The following is a 20,057-nucleotide window of genomic DNA, read 5'->3' as shown; positions in this document are numbered from 1 at the left end:
TGGGTGCTTCTGCTTTGCATGTGTCTGAGTACCAGGGTTACACGGCTGTGGTGCAAGGGCGGGAGTGAGCCCATACACATGGGTTTTGCACGGGCAGGGTGGGGTGCTGCTGCTCTGCATGCGTCTGAGTACCAGGGTTGCAAAGCTGTAGTGCGAGGGTGGGAGTGAGCCCATACACACGGGTTTTGCATGGGCAGGGTGGGGTAGTGCTGCTCTGCATGCGTCTGAGTACCAGGGTTACACGGCTGTAGTGCGAGGGCGGGAGTGAGTCCATACACACGGGTTTCGCACGGGCAGGGTGGGTTGCTGCTACTGTGCATGCATCTGAGTACCAGGGTTACACGGCTGTGGTGTGAGGGTGCGAGTGAGCCCATACACACGGGTTTCACACAGGTAGGGTGGAGTGCTGCTGCTCTGCGTGCGTCTGAGTGCCAGGGTTACACGGCTGTAGTGTGAGGGTGACAGTGAGCCGATACAAATGGGTTTCGCGTGGGCAGGGTGGGGTGCTGCTGCTCTGCATGCATCTGAGTACCAGGGTTACACGGCTGTAGTGTGAGGGTGCGAGTGAGCCCATACACACGGGTTTTGCACGGGCAGGGTGGGGTGCTGCTGCTCTGCATGCGTCTGAGTACCAGGGTTACACAGCTGTAGTGCGAGGGCAGGAGTGAGCCCATACAGACGGGTTTTGCATGGGTAGGGTGGGGTGCTGCTACCCTGCGTGCTTCTGAGTACCAGGGTTACACGGCTGTAGTGCGAGGGCAGGAGTGAGCCCATACACATGGGTTTCGCACGGGCAGGGTGGGGTAGTGCTGCTCTGCATGCATCTGAGTGCCAGGGTTACACAGCTGTAGTGCGAGGGTGGGAGTGAGCCCGTGCACACGGGTTTCGCATGGGTAGGGTGCATGCTGCTGCTCTGCGTGCGTCTGAGTGCCAGGGTTACACGGCTGTAGTGCGAGGGTGGGAGTGAGCCCATGCACACGGGTTTCGCATGGGTAGGGTGCATGCTGCTGCTCTGCGTGCGTCTGAGTGCCAGGGTTACACGGCTGTAGTGCGAGGGTGGGAGTGAGCCCATGCACACGGGTTTCGCATGGGTAGGGTGCATGCTGCTGCTCTGCGTGCTTCTGAGTGCCAGGGTTACATGGCTGGAGTGCGAGGGCACGAGTGAGCCCATACAGAAGGGTTTCGGACAGGCGGGGTGGGGTGCTGCTGCTCAGTGTGCTTCTGAGTGCCAGGATTACACGGCTGAAGTGCGAGGGCACAAGTGAGCCCGTGCACACGGGTTTCGCATGGGTAGGGTGCATGCTGCTGCTCTGCGTGCGTCTGAGTGCCAGGGTTACACGGCTGAAGTGCGAGGGCACGAGTGAGCCCATACACACGAGTTTCGCACGGGTGGGGTTAGGTGCTGCTGCTCTGCGTGCTTCTGAGTGCCAGGGTTACATGGCTGGAGTGCGAGGGCAGGAGAGAGCCATTTAGCAGTGTTCCACTACCAGGGACTGGCCACTTCTGGCTCTGGGTGTCTGGTTTTGTACCAAGTCATGTCAAGTGAGGCAGAGTTTGGGGCACAGCAGCCCTGGAAGGTTGTGAGGCCCTGGTGCAGAGTGGGTGTGTGCTGCCTTGCAGGGCTGTGTGCCTCCTGTTGAACAGCATGCCAGACCTGCTGGTAGGAGCAGGGGTGTGCTCTCGTGGGCGTGCACATTCGTGTCGGAGCTGGGGTGTGTAATGTGTGAGTGGGATGTAGATTTCTGTGCCAGTGGCAGGGGTGGTTATCTCTGCAGCTCGGGGGGGCGAGGAGCGTGCGTGCGTGCAAGCACACTCACAGCAGCGTGCGGTCTGGCCCTCACCATGGCAGGCATGCTGCGGAGGCAGGTTGTCAGCTGCGGGGGGTGGAAGCCACTCTCTTTGCAAAGATTGTATCTGGCTGGGCAGATCCACTGCTGCAGAGCCAAATGGTTGTTGTACCTGCTTGGGATACTGATTTGCTGCTCGTCTGCCCAGATGGTGCCAGCCAGCTCCTCCCCATTCATTCCCCTGGGCTTCCCAGAGCCTGCACATGCCCTGTGTGCCAGCCCCAACCGCAGTGCTGGGGGAGGGGAGGAGTCTACCTTGAGACGATGGCAGGGGCTGCAGCTGCCGGCTCCAGTCCCTGCCACAGGCGGGCAGCGGAGCAGTGGGTTACAGGCTCCTGGGGAGGATGGACCCTGCAGCACTTACAACAAGAGGTTTGCTTCCCACAGTAATGGGGCTGAAAGCCTGGTGTGGAAGAGGGGAGAGGCCCTAAGGAGCACGCCTGGCTGGGAGGCTGCAGAGCAGGACCTGCTCTGAGCTCTGGCTTTCCTCTCCCCTGCAGGAGCCCTGCTCTTCCAGGGCTGCTGGTTCACGCAGGAGTCCTGGACTCAGAGTAGAGTGACAGACAGGTGGCCTGGCTGCAGCTGGCCAGAGTCGCCTGAGCCTGGGGCTACATGTCAGTGCAGAGGTTTTGGAGCCTGAGCTGTGGGACCCCCCGCCCGTGGTCATGCCGTCACCCACACAGGAGGGTGTGCTGTACCTCCCTCTATGGCAACCCAAGGCCTCTTGTCAGGGCTCTGTAGCCGCTGTGGGGCTGGGAGGTGTGGGTGCACCAGGTACAAGGCAGGACTGGCCCAGGAGCACTGCAGATCTTGCCGCCATTGTTGTTTGTATTCATGATCAGGGTCCCCTTGGCCCCCATTGCATTAACAGTAGCCTGCTCCACAGGGTCTCCAGGGCCCAGGTAGGACCCCGTTGGGGGGCAGGAAGAGGGGCCTGCAGAGCTGCAGCGATCAGGTGGGTGTAGCTTCCTAGATGTTCCCTTAATAAGGGAAGTGGTCAAGAGCTGCTAATGAATCAGTAATTAGTGCAGAGGCCAAGAGCTTGTGCTCTCCTTCCTGGGACATGCGCTGCCGCAGGTTGCCCTGGGGGGATGCACTCCCCCCATTTAATACATTGAAATCAAAGTGGGTTCTCTCTCGCCAGGAAACAAACCACCAGCCCTGTCCTTCCCCAGCGGACGCTCATTAACAAGGAGGAGGGTAATTGCTGCTGCCTAGATTTTAAAACCCCTCCCAGCCCTGTCTGGCAGCCAGACCGGTAAAGCTGTTGCAAGGGAGTGGAGCTGAGAGAACAGTGGCTAGTCCGGGCAGCAGAGGCCTCTCCTCTACTCCGTGCAGCTCATCAGGGACCCAAGAGCCCCCTGGAACCACCTCTCAGCCTGGGAGCCTCCCAGCTTACACAGGACCTTACGCCGCCTGAATCCCTGGGACACCTGGGCTCAGCGGGGCTGCGGGAAAGCGCAGCTCAGAGTTCAGAATCAGGGTCTGCCGGTGCTACAGGAGCACAACAGCACAGCCACCCCCGGGGCTTTCTGTCCCTCCCGCCACGCCTGTGCAGGGGCTCAGCCCTGCTGCTCTCTCAGCTGCGAGCGGTGCTGCGCGGCTGGCCTCCTTGTCAAAGCACAGCCCGAGCTGCAGCGTGCAGCTGGTCGCCCAGGCAAAGCACTGTGGCTCCAAGATGGATGAAGCCTGGGGAGGGGCTAGCAGGCACCACCCCACAGTGCTGTGCTGGTTTCCTTTTGTCTCCAGCAACATACATCCCCTCCTACCCCTTGGGCCCCACTCCTCTCCAGTCCCCTGCTGAGGCCTTTGGGCTCAGTCACTGCTCCCATGCTGAGTGACTGTCCCTGCCTCTGAGAACTCCAGCCCCGGGGTCTTGCCAAGGCAGTAACTGAATGTACCCTAAATCAGACATCCCTGGCCCTTCACATGCACTCCCCTGGGGCCTCAAACTGGCATTGCAAGGGAGAGCTCCTGGGATCTCCCACAGGTTTGCGCCAGCCCTCCTGAGCAGCATGGCTGAAAGCACTCAGCAGCAAAAGCCCACTGCTTCAGCATGACGGGAGCAAACAGCCAGTAGCATTGACTGGGACCGAGTCCCCTGGCACGCTGCAAACCAACCTCCTGTATGTTCAGGTGCAGTGACCACCAGCCTCCTTCTCCTTCTCCTTCCCCTTCCCACTGCTGTCAGGAAAGAACTGTTCACCTTCTGGTGCTGGTTTGAGTAAAGCAGCAAACTCTCCTTGGCCTGCCAAGCCTCCCGGGGCAGAAGTGAAACCAGTGAATCCCAGCAGCACGTGTCACTGTAACCCAAATGCCAGTACACATGTTCAAGTACAAAGTGAATCCCCGCAGTCCTGGCTCCAGCCCCCGACCAGAACCGTTGTGAGCCTGGGTCTCTCTGACCACTGTGCATGCACCAGGAAAGCCAGCGGCTGTTCCCTGGGTTCTTGTGCATTAGCCAGACAGCTCAGTGTGCCCTGCAGGTGCCGAGAGAGAAAGGCCCTGCCCTATTGCAGGAGGCACCCTCGTCGTTGCCTGTTCAGAGCTCTCCTTTCTCTCGTTTAAAAAGACAAAGAAACTCCCTCAGCCCCTGTTCCAGTTTGTCCCTGTACACCCTGCCTCCCGCTGAGCTGGGCACTGGCCCAGCGTGCCAGGCTGAGTTCTCCCCACCAGCTCTTGGACCTGTTGAGATCTGCTCCCGCAATCTAACCTGCAGCATGCCAGAGAGCCGAGCATGCCTCAGCCTTGGGATGGGCTGCAGAGTGTGCTCAGCTGCACATTCAGAAATCACTGAGCTCCAGCCATGGGGGCTGAGGCTGGGGAGGGGCTTGGTGCACTGGCTAGGGAAGACAGGCTGGTCTCAGACCACCCTCTCTCTGCCCAAGGGACATTTTGACTTTTTCCTTGCACCTGTGGTCTTGTGGGGTGTAGTCACTGCTGCCCACCTGTGACTGCAGCATGTACCTGGAGTGGGACAGCTAAGCAGGGAGGGTACAGGCCATACACCCCTAGGCTGGGCTTGCATTGCTGATCCACACTGCTGTTGTTACCTCTGCTGCAAAGGCAGCTGGGGTGCAGTGTAGCCATCCCTATGCGGGGAGGAGGCTGCTCCTTTCCGTGCCGGCCTGGCAGGCGTGCAGGAACTGGTAGCAGCCAGTATCCAGAGGGAGACGGGTGCCCTGGTGTGCGGCCGTCAGGGCGGATTTCAAACCAGCAGGGAGCTGGTCAGGAACTCCTCAGCAAGGTGTGTGCTCCTGCTACCAGGAGGGAGAGGCAGCTACAGCGCAGGCTCTGCCCAGGCAAGAGAGCCCCGCGCCTGGTCGCAAGGCCAGTTGGGAAACCCAGCTCCAAGTGCACCAAGAGGAGGTGGTGGAGGGGTGGGGCTAGGAGGCTGGGGCTTGTCTGCGCACCATGCTGCGTGCACATCACCTGGCTGCTGTAGGCCAGACAGCCCAGGGAGCGAAGGGGGCAGTGCCCTGGGGCCTGGTGCTTTAAAAGAGCCCAGGGCTTCTGGCTGCCACCACGGCTGCGGCAGCAGCAGCGGCAGCCAGAGCCACTAGCCCTTCTAGGTCACCGCTGGAGGCTGGTGCTCATGGGCCAGTGGTGCTGAGTTCTGGCTGCCCCTAGCCCCACCCCTTCTGGGACCTGGGGCCAAGTCCCCCGTTGCCCAGGGCCCCATGAAGGCTGAGTAGAGCCTCGCCTTGCTGGGGCGCTCGTGCAGGGTGAGCGCCTGTGGTGCACTCCCAGCCTGGCTAACTCCCCTAGGAGCTGCTGGCAGAAGTGCCTTGTTCAAAAGGCACTCGCTGGACACCATCGCACAGGCCACAGCTGGCGGGGTAGGTGGCCAGGGCTGTGCAGCACGGAGAGGGGGAGCGGCGGGGTATTCTCTGAGCTCCAGTGCAGCTGCCACAGGCTCAGTGGGTTACCGCAGCAGTACAGAGCAGGTCAAGGCTGGGGGCCAGCAGGGCGAGGAGTCACTTTGCACCTCCATCTTCCTCGGTGGATGTCGAGGAGCTGCTACTGAGCCTGGCTGGGGCTGGGCAGCAGCTGCCTCCAGAGCAGCTGCCAAATAGCTTCTGGCTGGGTGTGGGGAAGAGGGCCGGGGATCAGCACCGTGCCCCCTCCCCGTGTGCCCAGTGGAGACAGCCTGCTGTGGGCCTAGCTCGGCCGGGGCCTGCTCTGGGAAAGAGAGGCCTGCAGCTGTGGGTAGTGGCGAAGTCTGGGCGGGAATAGCCCTGTGGCTGGCCAAAGGGCCTGCCTGCAGGCTGCTCCCTCCTGCTGCTCCAGCGGGAAAGCTCGGGTGGGTGGCAGGAAGCTGCCGTGTCGCTTTCCTCCTATAGGCCACGAGTTGCTAGCAGGTGCTGGGTTGGCAGTGCTGGCAGCACTTCTGCAGGCCTGTGCACCTGGGACCCAGCGCGATTCCCCTTGGGCCGGGCTCCCCAGGGCGCGGGTGGCCTGAACAGGGTGGGGAGCAGAGCCCCAGGGTGTGCACTCCAAGTCCACCTCAGACCCTGCAGCCTCCCACTCCCAGCAGCCCTTTGTATTCTGAGCACAAGTCCCAGAGATGTGCAGCTGGCATCTGGCCGAGCATTCCTCTGCCTGGGCCAGGGCCTTTGTGGCCCTGCTTTCTAGGGCAAGAGTCCACTCCCCCCGTGTTCCCTCCAGCAGAAAGGCCCCTTTGTGCCCTGCGGGGCCTGCATTGGCAGCCGACGGGCCCAGCTGGGCAGGAAGTGTGCTGGGGGGTGCCCAGAGGATGTGACATGCAGGGTGAAGGGGGCCAGCACAGACAGCTCTGCCAGCTCCCAACCCTCCAAAGGGCTGTGGCAGGGCCGAGGAGCTGAGACAGCTGGAGGGACCCGGTGCCATCCCCAGCTCTGTTCAGGGCAGGTGGGCAGGAGGCTGCTTGACTCCAGCAGGGCAGGAGCGCTGCCCACTCTGGGACACAGCAGCTCTGCTTTCTGCGTTGCCTACAGGCTCTCTGAGGCCAGGCCCGAGGTGTAGCACTGACCACACTGTCCCACTCCTGGGTAACAGCTGGGAGAGGCTGGAATCACAGAGGTCCCCAGAGGGGTGGCCCTAGGTGTGCAGATCATGCCACTAATGCCTTCCTGCCCTCTGGAGCACCCCACCACTGACTGCTGGGCCAGACCCTCTCTCTGGTCTCCCCCAGCCAAAGTACGGAGGTGGGGTTACTGCCCCTGTGGAGCAGCAGAGCCATTGATCCAGCTCAGCTCCAGGAAGGCTCAGCACCCAGGGAACCAACCCACACGGGGGATCCACGATTTACGCCAAAAAAGCTCATAAGCTTAGCTCATTTTATCAATGGAAGTGAGACGCGCACAGTGGCTGCATCCTCCCCCAGGAGTCAAGTTATTTATGCTGGGCTTGATAATGAACACAAGTGTTGTTATGCACTCAAAGTGTTACTAACGTAAAATGATCAACACCACTTTGCTCGTTCTACTCCACCGAGAAATTTGTACACGCGAATTCTTACCTTGAGCAGCTGTTCTCATCTCAGGCAATAGCTTCTTCTCTCACTTGGAGCTACAGCTTCTTCACAGTTCTTTGGCTCCTCTAAGGGTGGGCCAGGCACTTCCCCAGGCCGGCTGCTGGCAAAGGGTGATTGCTTGCCATTGCTTCCGTAGACTTTTCCCCAGGGTGTGACTCTTTTGTTCCACATCCCCCACCCTATGGAAAATTGCCAGGTTCTAGATGGATTCCAGTGCCAGGTGGTATGGTCACCTGTTTTTTCTAGGGTCAGCCACAGTTTGGGCTTACAGGACAAACACAGCCACTCACAAGTCATTTATTTGAGTACTGCACCTTTAATACTTGACGTATCACTCGTGGGTCACACTCACACATTTAGCACGATAACAGATTCGCACTGCGCATGTCTAACTTTACGTATGAGAGTGACACATGCACCAGAACAGGATGTACAGGTCCCTAGGTTATAACGATAAGACTAATATGTGATGTGACCTGTTTTGCATACTTCGTCTTTGACATGCATATTCATAAGCCCATTCTCATGGAGCAGGGGGCTGGGCTCAGACATGGGTCTTTCCTTAGTGCCGTGTTGCCCAATGTGCTTCCTGTTTGCCGCGTGTGCCAAAAGGGGCAGCGCAACGTGAAAGGCCTCAGTAGAGCCACACAAGTGAGGCGCCCTCTGCCTGCGCTGTGCACGTGCCCCACCACAAGCGTGTGGCAGCAGCTGAGGAGGCAGCCCTTGCAACCCTTGCCCTGGGGCAGCTGCCCAGGCTTTGGCCAAGAGAGCTGCCCCCAACAGCGCCTGTGGCTCTAGCCAGGAGCTGCGCGTTCCCAACCTCCTGCAGCTGATGCTGCCCCAGCGGGTCTCCTTCCCAGCGTGGCTCTTGGGCTGCACAGCTTGGGGCTGGGTGGCTCCGGTGAGTCACTGGGGGCATAGGGGTAGGGCGCCTGGCTGCAGAGGATGAGGGCAGGGCACCTGGCTGCAGGGGATTGGGGGTAGGGTGCCTGGCTGCAGGGGATGGGGGTAGGGCACCTGTCTGCGCGGGATGGAGAGTGGGGAGCCTGGCTGCGGGGGATTGGGGGTAGGGAGTCTGGCTGCGAGGGATTTGGGGGGCGGGAGCCTGGCTGCGGGGGATGGGGGTAGGGTGCCTGGCTGCGGGGGATGGAGGGTGGGGAGCCTGGCTGCAGGGGATGGGGGTAGGGTGCCTGGCTGCGGGGGATGGGGGGTAGGGAGCCTGGCTGCAGGGGATTGGGGGTAGGGAGTCTGGCTGCGGGGGATGGGGGTAGGGTGCCTGGCTGCGGGGGATTGGGGGTAGGGAGTCTGGCTGCGGGGGATGGGGGTAGGGTGCCTGGCTGCGGGGGATTGGGGGTAGGGTGCCTGGCTGCGGGGGATTGGGGGTAGGGAGTCTGGCTGCGGGGGATGGGGGTAGGGTGCCTGGCTGCGGGGGATGGAGGGTGGGGAGCCTGGCTGCAGGGGATGGGGGTAGGGTGCCTGGCTGCGGGGGATTGGGGGTAGGGAGTCTGGCTGCGAGGGATTTGGGGGGCGGGAGCCTGGCTGCGGGGGATGGGGGTAGGGTGCCTGGCTGCAGGGGATGGGGGTAGGGTGCCTGGCTGCGGGGGATGGGGGGTAGGGAGCCTGGCTGCAGGGGATTGGGGGTAGGGAGTCTGGCTGCGGGGGATGGGGGTAGGGTGCCTGGCTGCGGGGGATTGGGGGTAGGGAGTCTGGCTGCGGGGGATGGGGGTAGGGTGCCTGGCTGCGGGGGATTGGGGGTAGGGAGTCTGGCTGCGGGGGATGGGGGTAGGGTGCCTGGCTGCGGGGGATGGAGGGTGGGGAGCCTGGCTGCAGGGGATGGGGGTAGGGTGCCTGGCTGCGGGGGATTGGGGGTAGGGAGTCTGGCTGCGAGGGATTTGGGGGGCGGGAGCCTGGCTGCGGGGGATGGGGGTAGGGTGCCTGGCTGCAGGGGATGGGGGTAGGGTGCCTGGCTGCGGGGGATTGGGGGTAGGGAGTCTGGCTGCGAGGGATTTGGGGGGCGGGAGCCTGGCTGCGGGGGATGGGGGTAGGGTGCTTGGCTGCGGGGGATGGGGGTAGGGTGCCTGGCTGCGGGGGATTGGGGGTAGGGAGTCTGGCTGCGGGGGATGGGGGTAGGGTGCCTGGCTGCAGGGGATGGGGGTAGGGTGCCTGGCTGCGGGGGATTGGGGGTAGGGAGTCTGGCTGCGGGGGATGGGGGCAGGGTGCCTGGCTGCGGGGGATGGAGGGTGAGGAGTCTGGCTGCGGGGGATTGGGGGTAGGGAGTCTGGCTGCGGGGGATGGAGGGTGAGGAGCCTGGCTGCAGGGGATGGGGGTAGGGTGCCTGGCTGCGGGGGATTGGGGGTAGGGTGCCTGGCTGCGGGGGATGGAGGGTGGGGAGCCTGGCTGCGGGGGATGGGGGTAGGGAGTCTGGCTGCGGGGGATGGAGGGTGGGGAGCCTGGCTGCGGGGGATGGGGGTAGGGTGCCTGGCTGCGGGGGATGGGGGTAGGGTGCCTGGCTGCGGGGGATTGGGGGTAGGGAGTCTGGCTGCGGGGGATGGGGGTAGGGTGCCTGGCTGCGGGGGATGGGGGTAAGGTGCCTGGCTGCGGGGGATGGGGGTAGGGTGCCTGGCTGCGGGGGATGGAGGGTGGGGAGCCTGGCTGCGGGGGATGGGGGTAGGGTGCCTGGCTGCGGGGGATTGGGGGTAGGGTGCCTGGCTGCGGGGGATGGAGGGTGGGGAGCCTGGCTGCGGGGGATGGGGGTAGGGTGCCTGGCTGCGGGGGATTGGGGGTAGGGTGCCTGGCTGCGGGGGATGGAGGGTGGGGAGCCTGGCTGCGGGGGATGGGGGTAGGGTGCCTGGCTGCGGGGGATGGGGGTAAGGTGCCTGGCTGCGGGGGATTGGGGGTAGGGTGCCTGGCTGCGGGGGATGGGGGTAGGGAGTCTGGCTGCGGGGGATGGGGGTAGGGTGCCTGGCTGCGGGGGATTGGGGGTAGGGTGCCTGGCTGCGGGGGATGGGGGTAGGGTGCCTGGCTGCGGGGGATTGGGGGTAGGGAGTCTGGCTGCGGGGGATGGAGGGTGGGGAGCCTGGCTGCGGGGGATTGGTTGGTGGGGAGCCTGGCTGCAGGGGATTGGGGGTAGGGAGCCTGGCTGCGGGGGATGGAGGGTGGGGAGCCTGGCTGCAGGGGATGGGGTAGGGTGCCTGGCTGCGGGGGATTGGGGGTAGGGAGCCTGGCTGCAGGGGATTGGGGGTAGGGAGTCTGGCTGCGGGGGATGGAGGGTGGGGAGCCTGGCTGCGGGGGATGGGGGTAGGGTGCCTGGCTGCGGGGGATTGGGGGTAGGGAGCCTGGCTGCGGGGGATTGGGGGTAGGGAGCCTGGCTGCAGGGGATTGGGGGTAGGGAGTCTGGCTGCAGGGGATTGGTTGGTGGGGAGCCTGGCTGCGGGGGATGGAGGGTGGGGAGCCTGGCTGCGGGGGATTGGGGGTAGGGAGCCTGGCTGCGGGGGATGGAGGGTGGGGAGCCTGGCTGCGGGGGATTGGTTGGTGGGGAGCCTGGCTGCAGGGGATTGGGGGTAGGGTGCCTGGCTGCAGGGGATTGGGGGTAGGGAGCCTGGCTGCGGGGGATGGAGGGTGGGGAGCCTGGCTGCGGGGGATGGGGGTAGGGTGCCTGGCTGCGGGGGATTGGGGGTAGGGAGCCTGGCTGCAGGGGATTGGGGGTAGGGAGCCTGGCTGCGGGGGATGGAGGGTGGGGAGCCTGGCTGCAGGGGATTGGTTGGTGGGGAGCCTGGCTGCGGGGGATTGGGGGTAGGGTGCCTGGCTGCGGGGGATGGAGGGTGGGGAGCCTGGCTGCGGGGGATTGGGGGTAGGGTGCCTGGCTGCGGGGGATGGGGTAGGGAGCCTGGCTGCGGGGGATTGGGGGTAGGGAGCCTGGCTGCGGGGGATGGAGGGTGGGGAGCCTGGCTGCGGGGGATTGGTTGGTGGGGAGCCTGGCTTCCGGGGATGGGGGGTGGGAGCCTCGCTGCGGGGGGTGGGGGGTCATGTGACAGTTGGTTGACTTCCATTGGGGCACCACTGCTTTAGCATGTCCCTTCAAAGGAGCACGAGTCTGTCGAGACTAAAGGGAGGGAAAGAAAAACATCTCCCGGTGGGGCAGACGTGTTTTGTTGCTAAAACTCCATGTGTTGTCCCTCCCGCTAAGAAAGCGCACTGCAGGGTGAATGCTCCCTCTGTTCTGGCACCAAAGGGCAGGCAGGTCTTGGTGACCGATCGTGGTAGTGTGGAGCAAGCTTCAGACTGGCTTGTCGCTCTTAACTGCCTCAGGAGGAGCAGAGCCGGAAGAGGCCTGCAGGCTGTGGCCTGTGCTCCTCAGGGTTCAGGCCTGCATTATCGGGGGCCTCTCTTGAAGCCAGAAGCCTGGCTTCTACCCTCCAGCTGGGATGACTGTGTGTTTGGAGGCTCCCAAGAGGCCCTGCCTTGAGCTACATGGGGAGGTGGTTAGCCCCTCCTGTGCGATGCTGAGAATGCCCTGCCAGGAGCTGCCATTCATGCTCCTCTTTGCCTGCAGGTCTCTTCCAAAGAGCCATCATCCAGAGTGGCTCTGCCCTCTCCAGCTGGGCAGTCAACTACCAGCCTGTGAAGTACACCAGTCTGCTGGCTGACAAGGTGGGCTGCAATGTGCTGGACACGGTGGACATGGTGGATTGTCTGCGACAGAAGAGTGCCAAGGAGCTGGTGGAGCAAGACATCCAGCCAGCCCGCTACCATGTGGCCTTTGGGCCTGTCATTGACGGGGATGTCATCCCAGATGACCCTGAGATCCTGATGGAGCAGGGCGAGTTCCTGAACTATGACATCATGCTGGGTGTGAACCAGGGGGAGGGGCTGAAGTTCGTGGAGGGTGTGGTGGACCCTGAAGACGGGGTGTCGGGCAGTGACTTTGACTACTCCGTCTCTAACTTTGTGGATAACCTGTATGGCTACCCAGAGGGGAAGGACACCTTGCGGGAGACCATCAAGTTTATGTACACGGACTGGGCAGACAGAGACAACCCCGAGACACGCCGCAAAACCCTGGTGGCCCTGTTCACTGACCACCAGTGGGTGGAGCCGTCCGTGGTGACAGCTGACCTGCATGCCCGCTACGGCTCCCCAACCTACTTCTACGCCTTCTACCACCACTGCCAGAGCCTCATGAAACCAGCGTGGTCAGATGCTGCCCATGGAGATGAGGTGCCTTATGTCTTCGGGATCCCAATGATTGGCCCCACTGACCTCTTCCCTTGCAACTTCTCCAAGAACGACGTTATGCTCAGTGCCGTGGTCATGACGTACTGGACCAACTTTGCCAAGACCGGGTGAGAGATGCTGTGGTCTCTGCATGCATGCGCGTGTGTGTGTGCGCGCACTTCCCTCTGTGTGTGTGTCTGCCTGCATATGTGTGTGCGCACTTCCCTCTGTGTGTGTGTGTATATCTGTCTCTCTGTGTGTGTGTGCGCACTTCCCTCTGTGTGTGTGTGTGTATCTGTCTCTCTGTGTGTGTCTGCCTGCATATGTGTGTGCGCACTTCCCTCTGTGTGTGTGTGTGTATCTGTCTCTCTGTGTGTCTGCCTGCATATGTATGTGTGCGCAGTTCCCTCTGTGTGTGTGTGTGTATCTGTCTCTCTCTGTGTCTGCCTGCATATGTGTGTGCGCACTTCCCTCTGTGTGTGTCTGCCTGCATATGTGTGTGCGTACTTCCCTCTGTGTGTGTGTATCTGTCTCTGTGTGTGTGTGCGCACTTCCCTCTGTGTGTGTGTGTATCTCTCTCTGTGTGTGCGTGCGCACTTCCCTCTGTGTGTGTCTGCCTGCATGTGCGTGTATGTGTGTGCGCACTTCCCTCTGTGTGTGTGTCTGCCTGCATATGTGGGTGTGCACTTCCCTCTGTGTGTGTGTGTATCTGTCTCTCTGTGTGTCTGCCTGCATATGTGTGTGTGCGCAGTTCCCTCTGTGTGTGTGTGTGTGTATCTGTCTCTCTGTGTGTGTCTGCCTGCATGTGTGTGTGCGCACTTCCCTCTGTGTGTGTGTCTGCCTGCATGTGTGTGTGTGTGCACTTCCCTCTGTGTGTGTGTCTGCCTGCATATGTGTGTGTGCACTTCCCTCTGTGTGTGTGTGTATCTGTCTCTCTGTGTGTGTCTGCCTGCATATGTGTGTGCGCACTTCCCTCTGTGTGTGTGTGTATCTGTCTCTCTGTGTGTGTCTGCCTGCATATGTGCGTGGGTGTGCGCACTTCCCTCTGTGTGTGTGTGTGTATCTGTCTCTGTGTGTGTCTGCCTGCATATGTGTGTGCGCACTTCCCTCTGTGTGTGTGTGTGTATCTGTCTCTGTGTGTGTCTGCCTGCATATGTGTGTGTGTACTTCCCTCTGTGTGTGTGTGTGTATATCTGTCTCTGTGTGTGTTTGCCTGCATATGTGTGTGGGTGTGCACTTCCCTCTGTGTGTGTGTGTGTATCTGTCTCTGTGTGTCTGTCTGCATATGTGTGCGCGCACTTCCCTCTGTGTGTGTGTGTGTATCTGTCTCTCTGTGTGTCTGTCTGCATGTGTGTGCGCACTTCCCTCTGTGTGTGTATCTGTCTCTCTGTGTGTGTCTGCCTGCATATGTGTGTGCACACTTCCATCTGTGTGTGTATCTCTCTATGTGTCTGTCTGCATGTGTGTGTGCACACTTCCCTCTGTGTGTGTGTATCTGTTTATCTGTGTGTGTCTGTCTGCATGTGTGTGTGTGCGCCCACTTCCCTGTTCTTGTTTGCATGCATGTTTGTGTTGGATGCCTCCCTCCCTGTGTGCGCATGTGTCGTGCTGGTGCTGTGTGTTAGCGTGGAGGGAAAGGGAGCCTCCGTGTGGATGCGTGTCAGCGCACTGTCAGAGCCTGGGATGCAGCCCAGAGCAGCAAGGCTTGTGCAAGGCTTGTGTCACCATCTGCCCGGTAAGCTGGAGTGTCTCACCGTGCTGTGCTGTTGCAGCTCGCGCTCCTGGCAGCCCAGCAGCATGCACGCACACCCTGCCTGTCTGTGTGCGGCAGCAGCTCTGTCCAGCAGCTCTCAGCCTGCCGGCCACGCTGCCTTTCATAGCATTGGCTGCACCTGCAGGGTGACCCCAACACACGCCCAGTCCTGTGTTCTGCAGCCGCCCGTTCTTTCGGGGCAGTTCAGGTACGTGGGAGTCGTTAAGTGGCATTTATGTTTCGTCACAGCACTGGGTTAGGTCTGCTTAAAAATCCAGCGTGTTAGTTAACTTCAGAAAGACTCCAAGTGTCTGACAGGACCCTGAGAAATGGCTACACCAGAAGAAATCCTCCAGTCCCTCCCAGTAACTAGAACTGATTAAGCCAGATGTGGTTCAGGTGAAACTCTTGCCACACGCTCCCAGCCACATACTCCCAGCCACAGGCCTGGTGCTCCCGGCTACGTGCTCCCAGTCACAGGCCTGATGCTCCCAGCCATGTGCTCCCAGCCACAGGCCTGATGCTCCCAGCCATGTGCTCCCAGCCACAGGCCTGATGCTCCCAGCCATGTGCTCCCAGCCACAGGGCTGATGAAATGTCCACGCTGCAATTCCTTTGTCCCCGTAGAGCAGCGGCAGATGTCCTTTTTCCTTCGCAGGCCCCTCACAGATTGCACAAGGAGTGAGACCTCAGTGGAAAGCTTAGCAGAAGGTGCAGGCGAGTGGTCCCCCCGGGGCGAGTGGCCCATAGGCTGAAAACCAGTGGCAGAGGAGAGTTAGTGAATGGCTGGAGTATTTCTGCACCTCACGTCTGTAGAGCAGCCCCCTTTGACATGTGTTGTTGGAGGAGCCCCTTGGTAAAGTTCCCTCCCACTGTGATGACGGTGATGTGGAGTCTCATGGTGAGAGAGGTTCTGTGCTGCCCTCCCTCCAATCTGTGCCTGTCCCCCCCGGCTGCAGCCCTCTGTGACGACACCTGCAAGAGGTGATAGCGTGTTCCTCGTCTGGTAAGCGCACTGGAGTCGTACGTTCCTCTCACGTTCCCGTGACAGTGTGCTGCCCCCCCCGCCCCAGATCGCCTACCTGCTGGGTACTGGTGTTCAAAGGGTCCCGCGTCAGGCGTGGGTGGGACACAAGTTACTACGCTGGCATGGGAGGTGCAAATGCGGCTGCCCTTGGTCATGAACCACCTCTGCATTCTGTGCTCCCTCTCTGTGTGCGCCCGCGCCCACCCTCCCCACACGTGTGTGTGCCCGCGCCCACCCTCCCCACACGTGTGCGCCCACGCCCACCCTCCCCACACGTGTGTGTGCCCACGCCCACCCTCCCCACACGTGTGCGCCCACCCTCCCCACCCGTGTGTGCCCGCGCCCACCCTCCACACACGTGTGCGCCCACCCTCCCCACACGTGTGTGTGCCCGCGCCCACCCTCCCCACACGTGTGCCCACCCTCCCCACACGTGTGTGTGCCCACGCCCACCCTCCCCACACGTGTGCCCACGCCCACCCTCCCCACACGTGTGTGTGCCCGCGCCCACCCTCCCCACACGTGTGTGCCCACCCTCCACACACGTGTGTGCCTGCGCCCACCCTCCCCACACGTGTGCGCCCACCCTCCCCACACATGTGTGTGCCCGCGCCCACCCTCCCCACACGTGTGTGCCCACCCTCCACACACGTGTGTGCCTGCGCCCACCCTCCCCACACGTGTGTGCCCACCCTCCCCACACATGTGTGCCTGCGCCCACCCTCCACACACATGTGCGCCCACGCCCACCCTCCCCACGCGTGTGTGCGCCCACGCCCACCCTCCCCACGCGTGTGTGTGCACATGCCCTCTCCCAGAAGCACCTGGGTTCCTGCCACTCTGTGGGCGGGGCCAGGAGCGTGGCACAAGGGGAGGCAGCCCACTGCTGCAGAGCTTTCTGTACCGGCAGGGCTGGGCAGACTGCTGGGGAGTCCCACGAGTGGGATGTGCCGAGTCCCTGGGCAGGCTGCAGGTGCCGTTCGGAGCGGACCACTGCCCTCCCTGGCATTAGCACAGCTGCTCCCCTGCTTGGTTCCTTTGGCCAACTCCCGTCTGCCTGGAGAGCCTGGTGCTCAGCTGTTGTGGGCGCTGAGGCCATTGGGTATGGGGGAGCTTAGCTGATGCCTGTGTTACACATTCACTCTGTTCTCTGGCTCTGTTCAGGAGCCTCCGGGTTAGAAGGGATGAACTGGTGCCCAGAGCATCGGGTGCCAGCAGCGACAGTGGGGGCTGGGGGGCCCTGAGAGCCAAGGTCAGAGCTGCGCCAGCAGAGGCTGCTCAGTGGGATTGGTAATGCCCAGCTCAGGGCACTCGGCATTCTCCAGGGCTCTGGCATGCTGGTAGTGCCTGTCCCTGAGGGCCCTGTCTGTGTCTCTCCCAGCATGGTGTGCAGCGCCCTGTGTCTCTGCACTTCGGCAGTGCCACAGGGACGATTTCCATTGTGTTCCGTAGGGACCCCAACAAGCCTGTCCCCCAGGACACCAAGTTCATTCACACCAAAGCCAACCGCTTTGAGGAAGTGGCATGGTCCAAGTACAACCCTCGCGACCAGCTGTACCTGCACGTTGGCCTGAAGCCCAGAGTGCGAGACCACTACCGAGCTACCAAGGTGGCCTTCTGGAAGCACCTAGTGCCCCACCTGTACAACCTGCATGACATGTTCCATTACACTTCCACCACCACCAAAGTGCCGCCGCCGGACGCCGCGCCGAACTCACACGCCACCCGCCGGCCCAGCGGCCAGCTCTGGACGACCAAGCGCCCAGCCTACAGCAGCGAGAGCCCCCGGGAGCAGGGGAGCCCGGAGCAGGAGGCTGGCACGCTGCTGATCGAGAGCCCCCGGGACTATTCCACCGAGCTGAGCGTCACCATTGCTGTGGGTGCCTCGCTGCTCTTCCTCAACGTGCTGGCCTTCGCCGCACTCTACTACCGCAAGGACAAGCGCCGGCAGGACACGCGCCGCCAGCCCAGCCCCCAGCGCAGCGCCCCCAACGACATGAGCCACACGCCCGAGGAGGAGGTGCCCTCCCTGCAGATGAGCCAAGCCCAGCAGGAGTGCGAGTCAGCGCAGGCGCATGACGCTCTGCGGCTCACCTCCCTGCCCGACTACACACTCACCCTGCGCCGCTCCCCAGACGACATACCCCTGATGACCCCCAACACCATCACTATGATCCCCAACTCCCTGGTGGGCCTGCAGACCCTGCACCCCTACAACACCTTTGCAGCGGGGTTCAGCAGTACGGGGCTCCCACACTCACACTCCACCACCCGGGTATAGCTCCCAGGGACACGCCCACCCGTGCCGGCACACCCGCGCCCCTGGGGACAGGCTGAGCAGCACCGGCAGGGCAGGACCCTGGAGGGAGTCGGGCTGCTCACCCCTCCAGCTTTCTCTCTCTCTCTTTCTTTCTCCTGTTGTTTTTCTTTTGTAAAGTGCTTTGGCTCTTGGTATGCTGCTAGGGCCAGCGCTGGGGCAGCAGGGCCCGGTCGGAGCAGGGCCTGACCCCCTGGCTACACACCGCGTTCCTGCTGGAAACACCTCCACGGTCAGTGAGAAGGACCCGCTTGGGGCGGAGTGCTGGGGCTTGTGACCCTTGCCTGGACAGGGCCCTGTAAGACTGGGCACCAGTGGGGAGGGGCACTTCCTGGAGCCCTGCCCTGCAGCACTCTCGGGACTGGTGTTCTGTTTCCCTGGACGGGGGGTCAGTTGACATTCCCCTTTCCAGGTGCCGTGGAGAAGGCCCCTGCATGCTGCAGGGTAGAGCAGCTGCCCTGCCAGAGAGGGTCTGTGCCGGCCCGCCATTTGGCAGGAAGCGTTTGGTGCCTGGTCTGGCGCTGGGTGTGGCAGGGAGCTCGGGGCTCGGTGTGGCGCTGGGCCGGGGTGGAGTGCCGCTGTGTCCCCGACAGGCATGGGCTGAGCACCTCTGCGCCGCTTGCTGCAGAGTCTCGTGTCAGTCGTGTCTCTTTGCAGAGATGTTTTTAAGCAGATCTTTAGTTCTTTACACACTAACGGAGTTGCCACGTTTTGTCCTTTGTAAGAGTTTAAACCAGGTGTTCTCGAGCGGACGTGAGAGCCGGGCTGGATCGCAGCATTGGCCAGGCTGCTCACCGCCTCGCCGGGGCCAATCGGCCATGCTGTGCCAACCACCCAGATGCCTGGGCCAGCAGGGCGCGTCCCGCCGAGCTGCCGTGCAGCCGCTTTTCTACTTTTGATATTTCCCCTCCCAGTGCGATATGGGCTGAGTCCGTGAGCATCGCCCGCACTGCCGGCAGCCAGCGCTGCCCTCGCGGCTCCCACATTGCCTGGTCCCGGCTCCCCATCGCTGCCCCTTCCCTCCTAGCCTCACCACTTGCCGCTGCCAACCCTCCTCCGTGCCACCATGTGCTGCCTCCCCTGCCCTCCTCTGCCCTCCTCTGCCTCCCCCATCCTCCTCTACCTCCTCTGCCCTCCACTGCCTTCCCCGCCCATCCTCCACTGCCTCCCCCTCCCTCCCCTGCCTCACCTGTCCTCCGCTGCCCTCCTCTTCCTCCCCCGCCCCACCCATCTTCTGCTGCCTCCTCTGCCACCCTGCCCTGCCTCCCCCGCCCTCCCCTGCCTCACCTGTCCTCCTCTGCCCTCCCCTGCCTCCTCCACCCATCCTCTGCTGCGTCCCCTGCCCTCCCCTGCCTCACTCATCCTCTGCTGCCTCTACCTCCTCTGCCCTCCCCTGCCCCACCCATTCTCTGCTGCCTCCCCTCTCCCTTCTCTGCCAGTTTCTCCCACTGCCCTTGTCTGCCAACTCCCCCCAGTGCCAATCTCTGCCCACCCCCTCCTTTGCCAGCTTCCTCATGCCACACTCTGCCATGCCCTCTGCCACTCCTGGTGTTTCCCACAACACTGACATTGCAAATTTTACTGCCCTCTGCCAGTCCCACTGCTGCACCCAGCTCTCGCCAGCCCTGCTGGCTCCTGCTTTCTGCTCCTCGCCCTGCCTCACCCCCGTCCTCTGCCAGCTGCGCCTGCGTGAGCCCCGGGCAGCCAGCTGCACAGCAGAGCCCTGGTGCACTCGGCTGGGGCTGGGGCTGGGGCTGGGGAGGGCTGGCTCGTGTGGTGGTGAAGGGGCACCTGCCTGCATCGGCCATGCGTGTGCCGGAGGGGAGGTAGCACGGAGAGCTCAGCTCAGGCCTGGCTGGACATTTCGCCAGCTCCCAGGAGACTCCCGTATGCGAGCCGCTGCTGAGGCGGCCTGTAGTGGCGCCAGCCGGCCGGGGCGGAGGGGCACAGGCAGAGTTTGGCGGGGATCCCGGGGGCGGAGAGCAGGGGCTGGTTTCTTCAGGGCTTAGCATGGCGCCAACCTGCGGGGCCGTTGGACACAAGCTGCCGTGGCCCGTTCCCCCCAGGTGCCAAAGAGGAGGGTGGGCCCGGACGGAGCTGCCTGGGCCAGTGCTGGCCCAGGTGTTCACTGTTGCTACGTGGCTCCAAGCATGTACCCAGCCAGGTGGGCTGGGGAGTGGGTGCAGGGGCTGGGCCCCCAGGTCAGGCCGAGCCCCAGGCGTAACCCACTCCCTCAGTAGCCCCACAGAGCAGGCGCATCCCAGCCATGGCAGGGGCCTACCTGCTAGGCCACTGGTGCCTCTCCCAGCCTGGCTGCTGGCTGACGGGGCTCTGCTCCACTCATGCCGGGGGCTGACAGCCAGGCTGGGCCCGGCCGCTCCCCT

General features: G+C 62.6%; 1 protein-coding gene across 5 annotated transcripts in view; it reads left to right on the top strand.

The window, feature by feature from the left end:
* Positions 1-18,421, top strand: part of NLGN3 (neuroligin 3) — a 135,121-nt gene extending 116,700 nt beyond the window's left edge. For 4 of the 5 annotated variants that reach the window (XM_075007417.1, XM_075007416.1, XM_075007415.1 and 1 more), the window contains 2 exons: positions 11,915-12,704; positions 16,809-18,421. In XM_075007417.1, the coding sequence (XP_074863518.1) occupies positions 11,915-12,704; positions 16,809-17,637 (1,619 nt within the window). In that variant the 3' untranslated portion in view covers positions 17,638-18,421. Of the gene's footprint in view, positions 1-11,914; positions 12,705-13,030; positions 14,538-16,808 lie in introns of those variants that run through there. The other variant, XM_075007418.1, reaches the window with a different exon arrangement.
* Positions 18,422-20,057: the final 1,636 nt, after the last annotated feature.

Source organism: Carettochelys insculpta, chromosome 13, assembly GCF_033958435.1.
Source record: "Carettochelys insculpta isolate YL-2023 chromosome 13, ASM3395843v1, whole genome shotgun sequence".
Lineage (NCBI taxonomy): Eukaryota > Metazoa > Chordata > Testudines > Carettochelyidae > Carettochelys > Carettochelys insculpta.
Note: the sequence above shows the minus strand (reverse complement) of the source record. Positions and strands in the feature narration are given on the sequence as shown.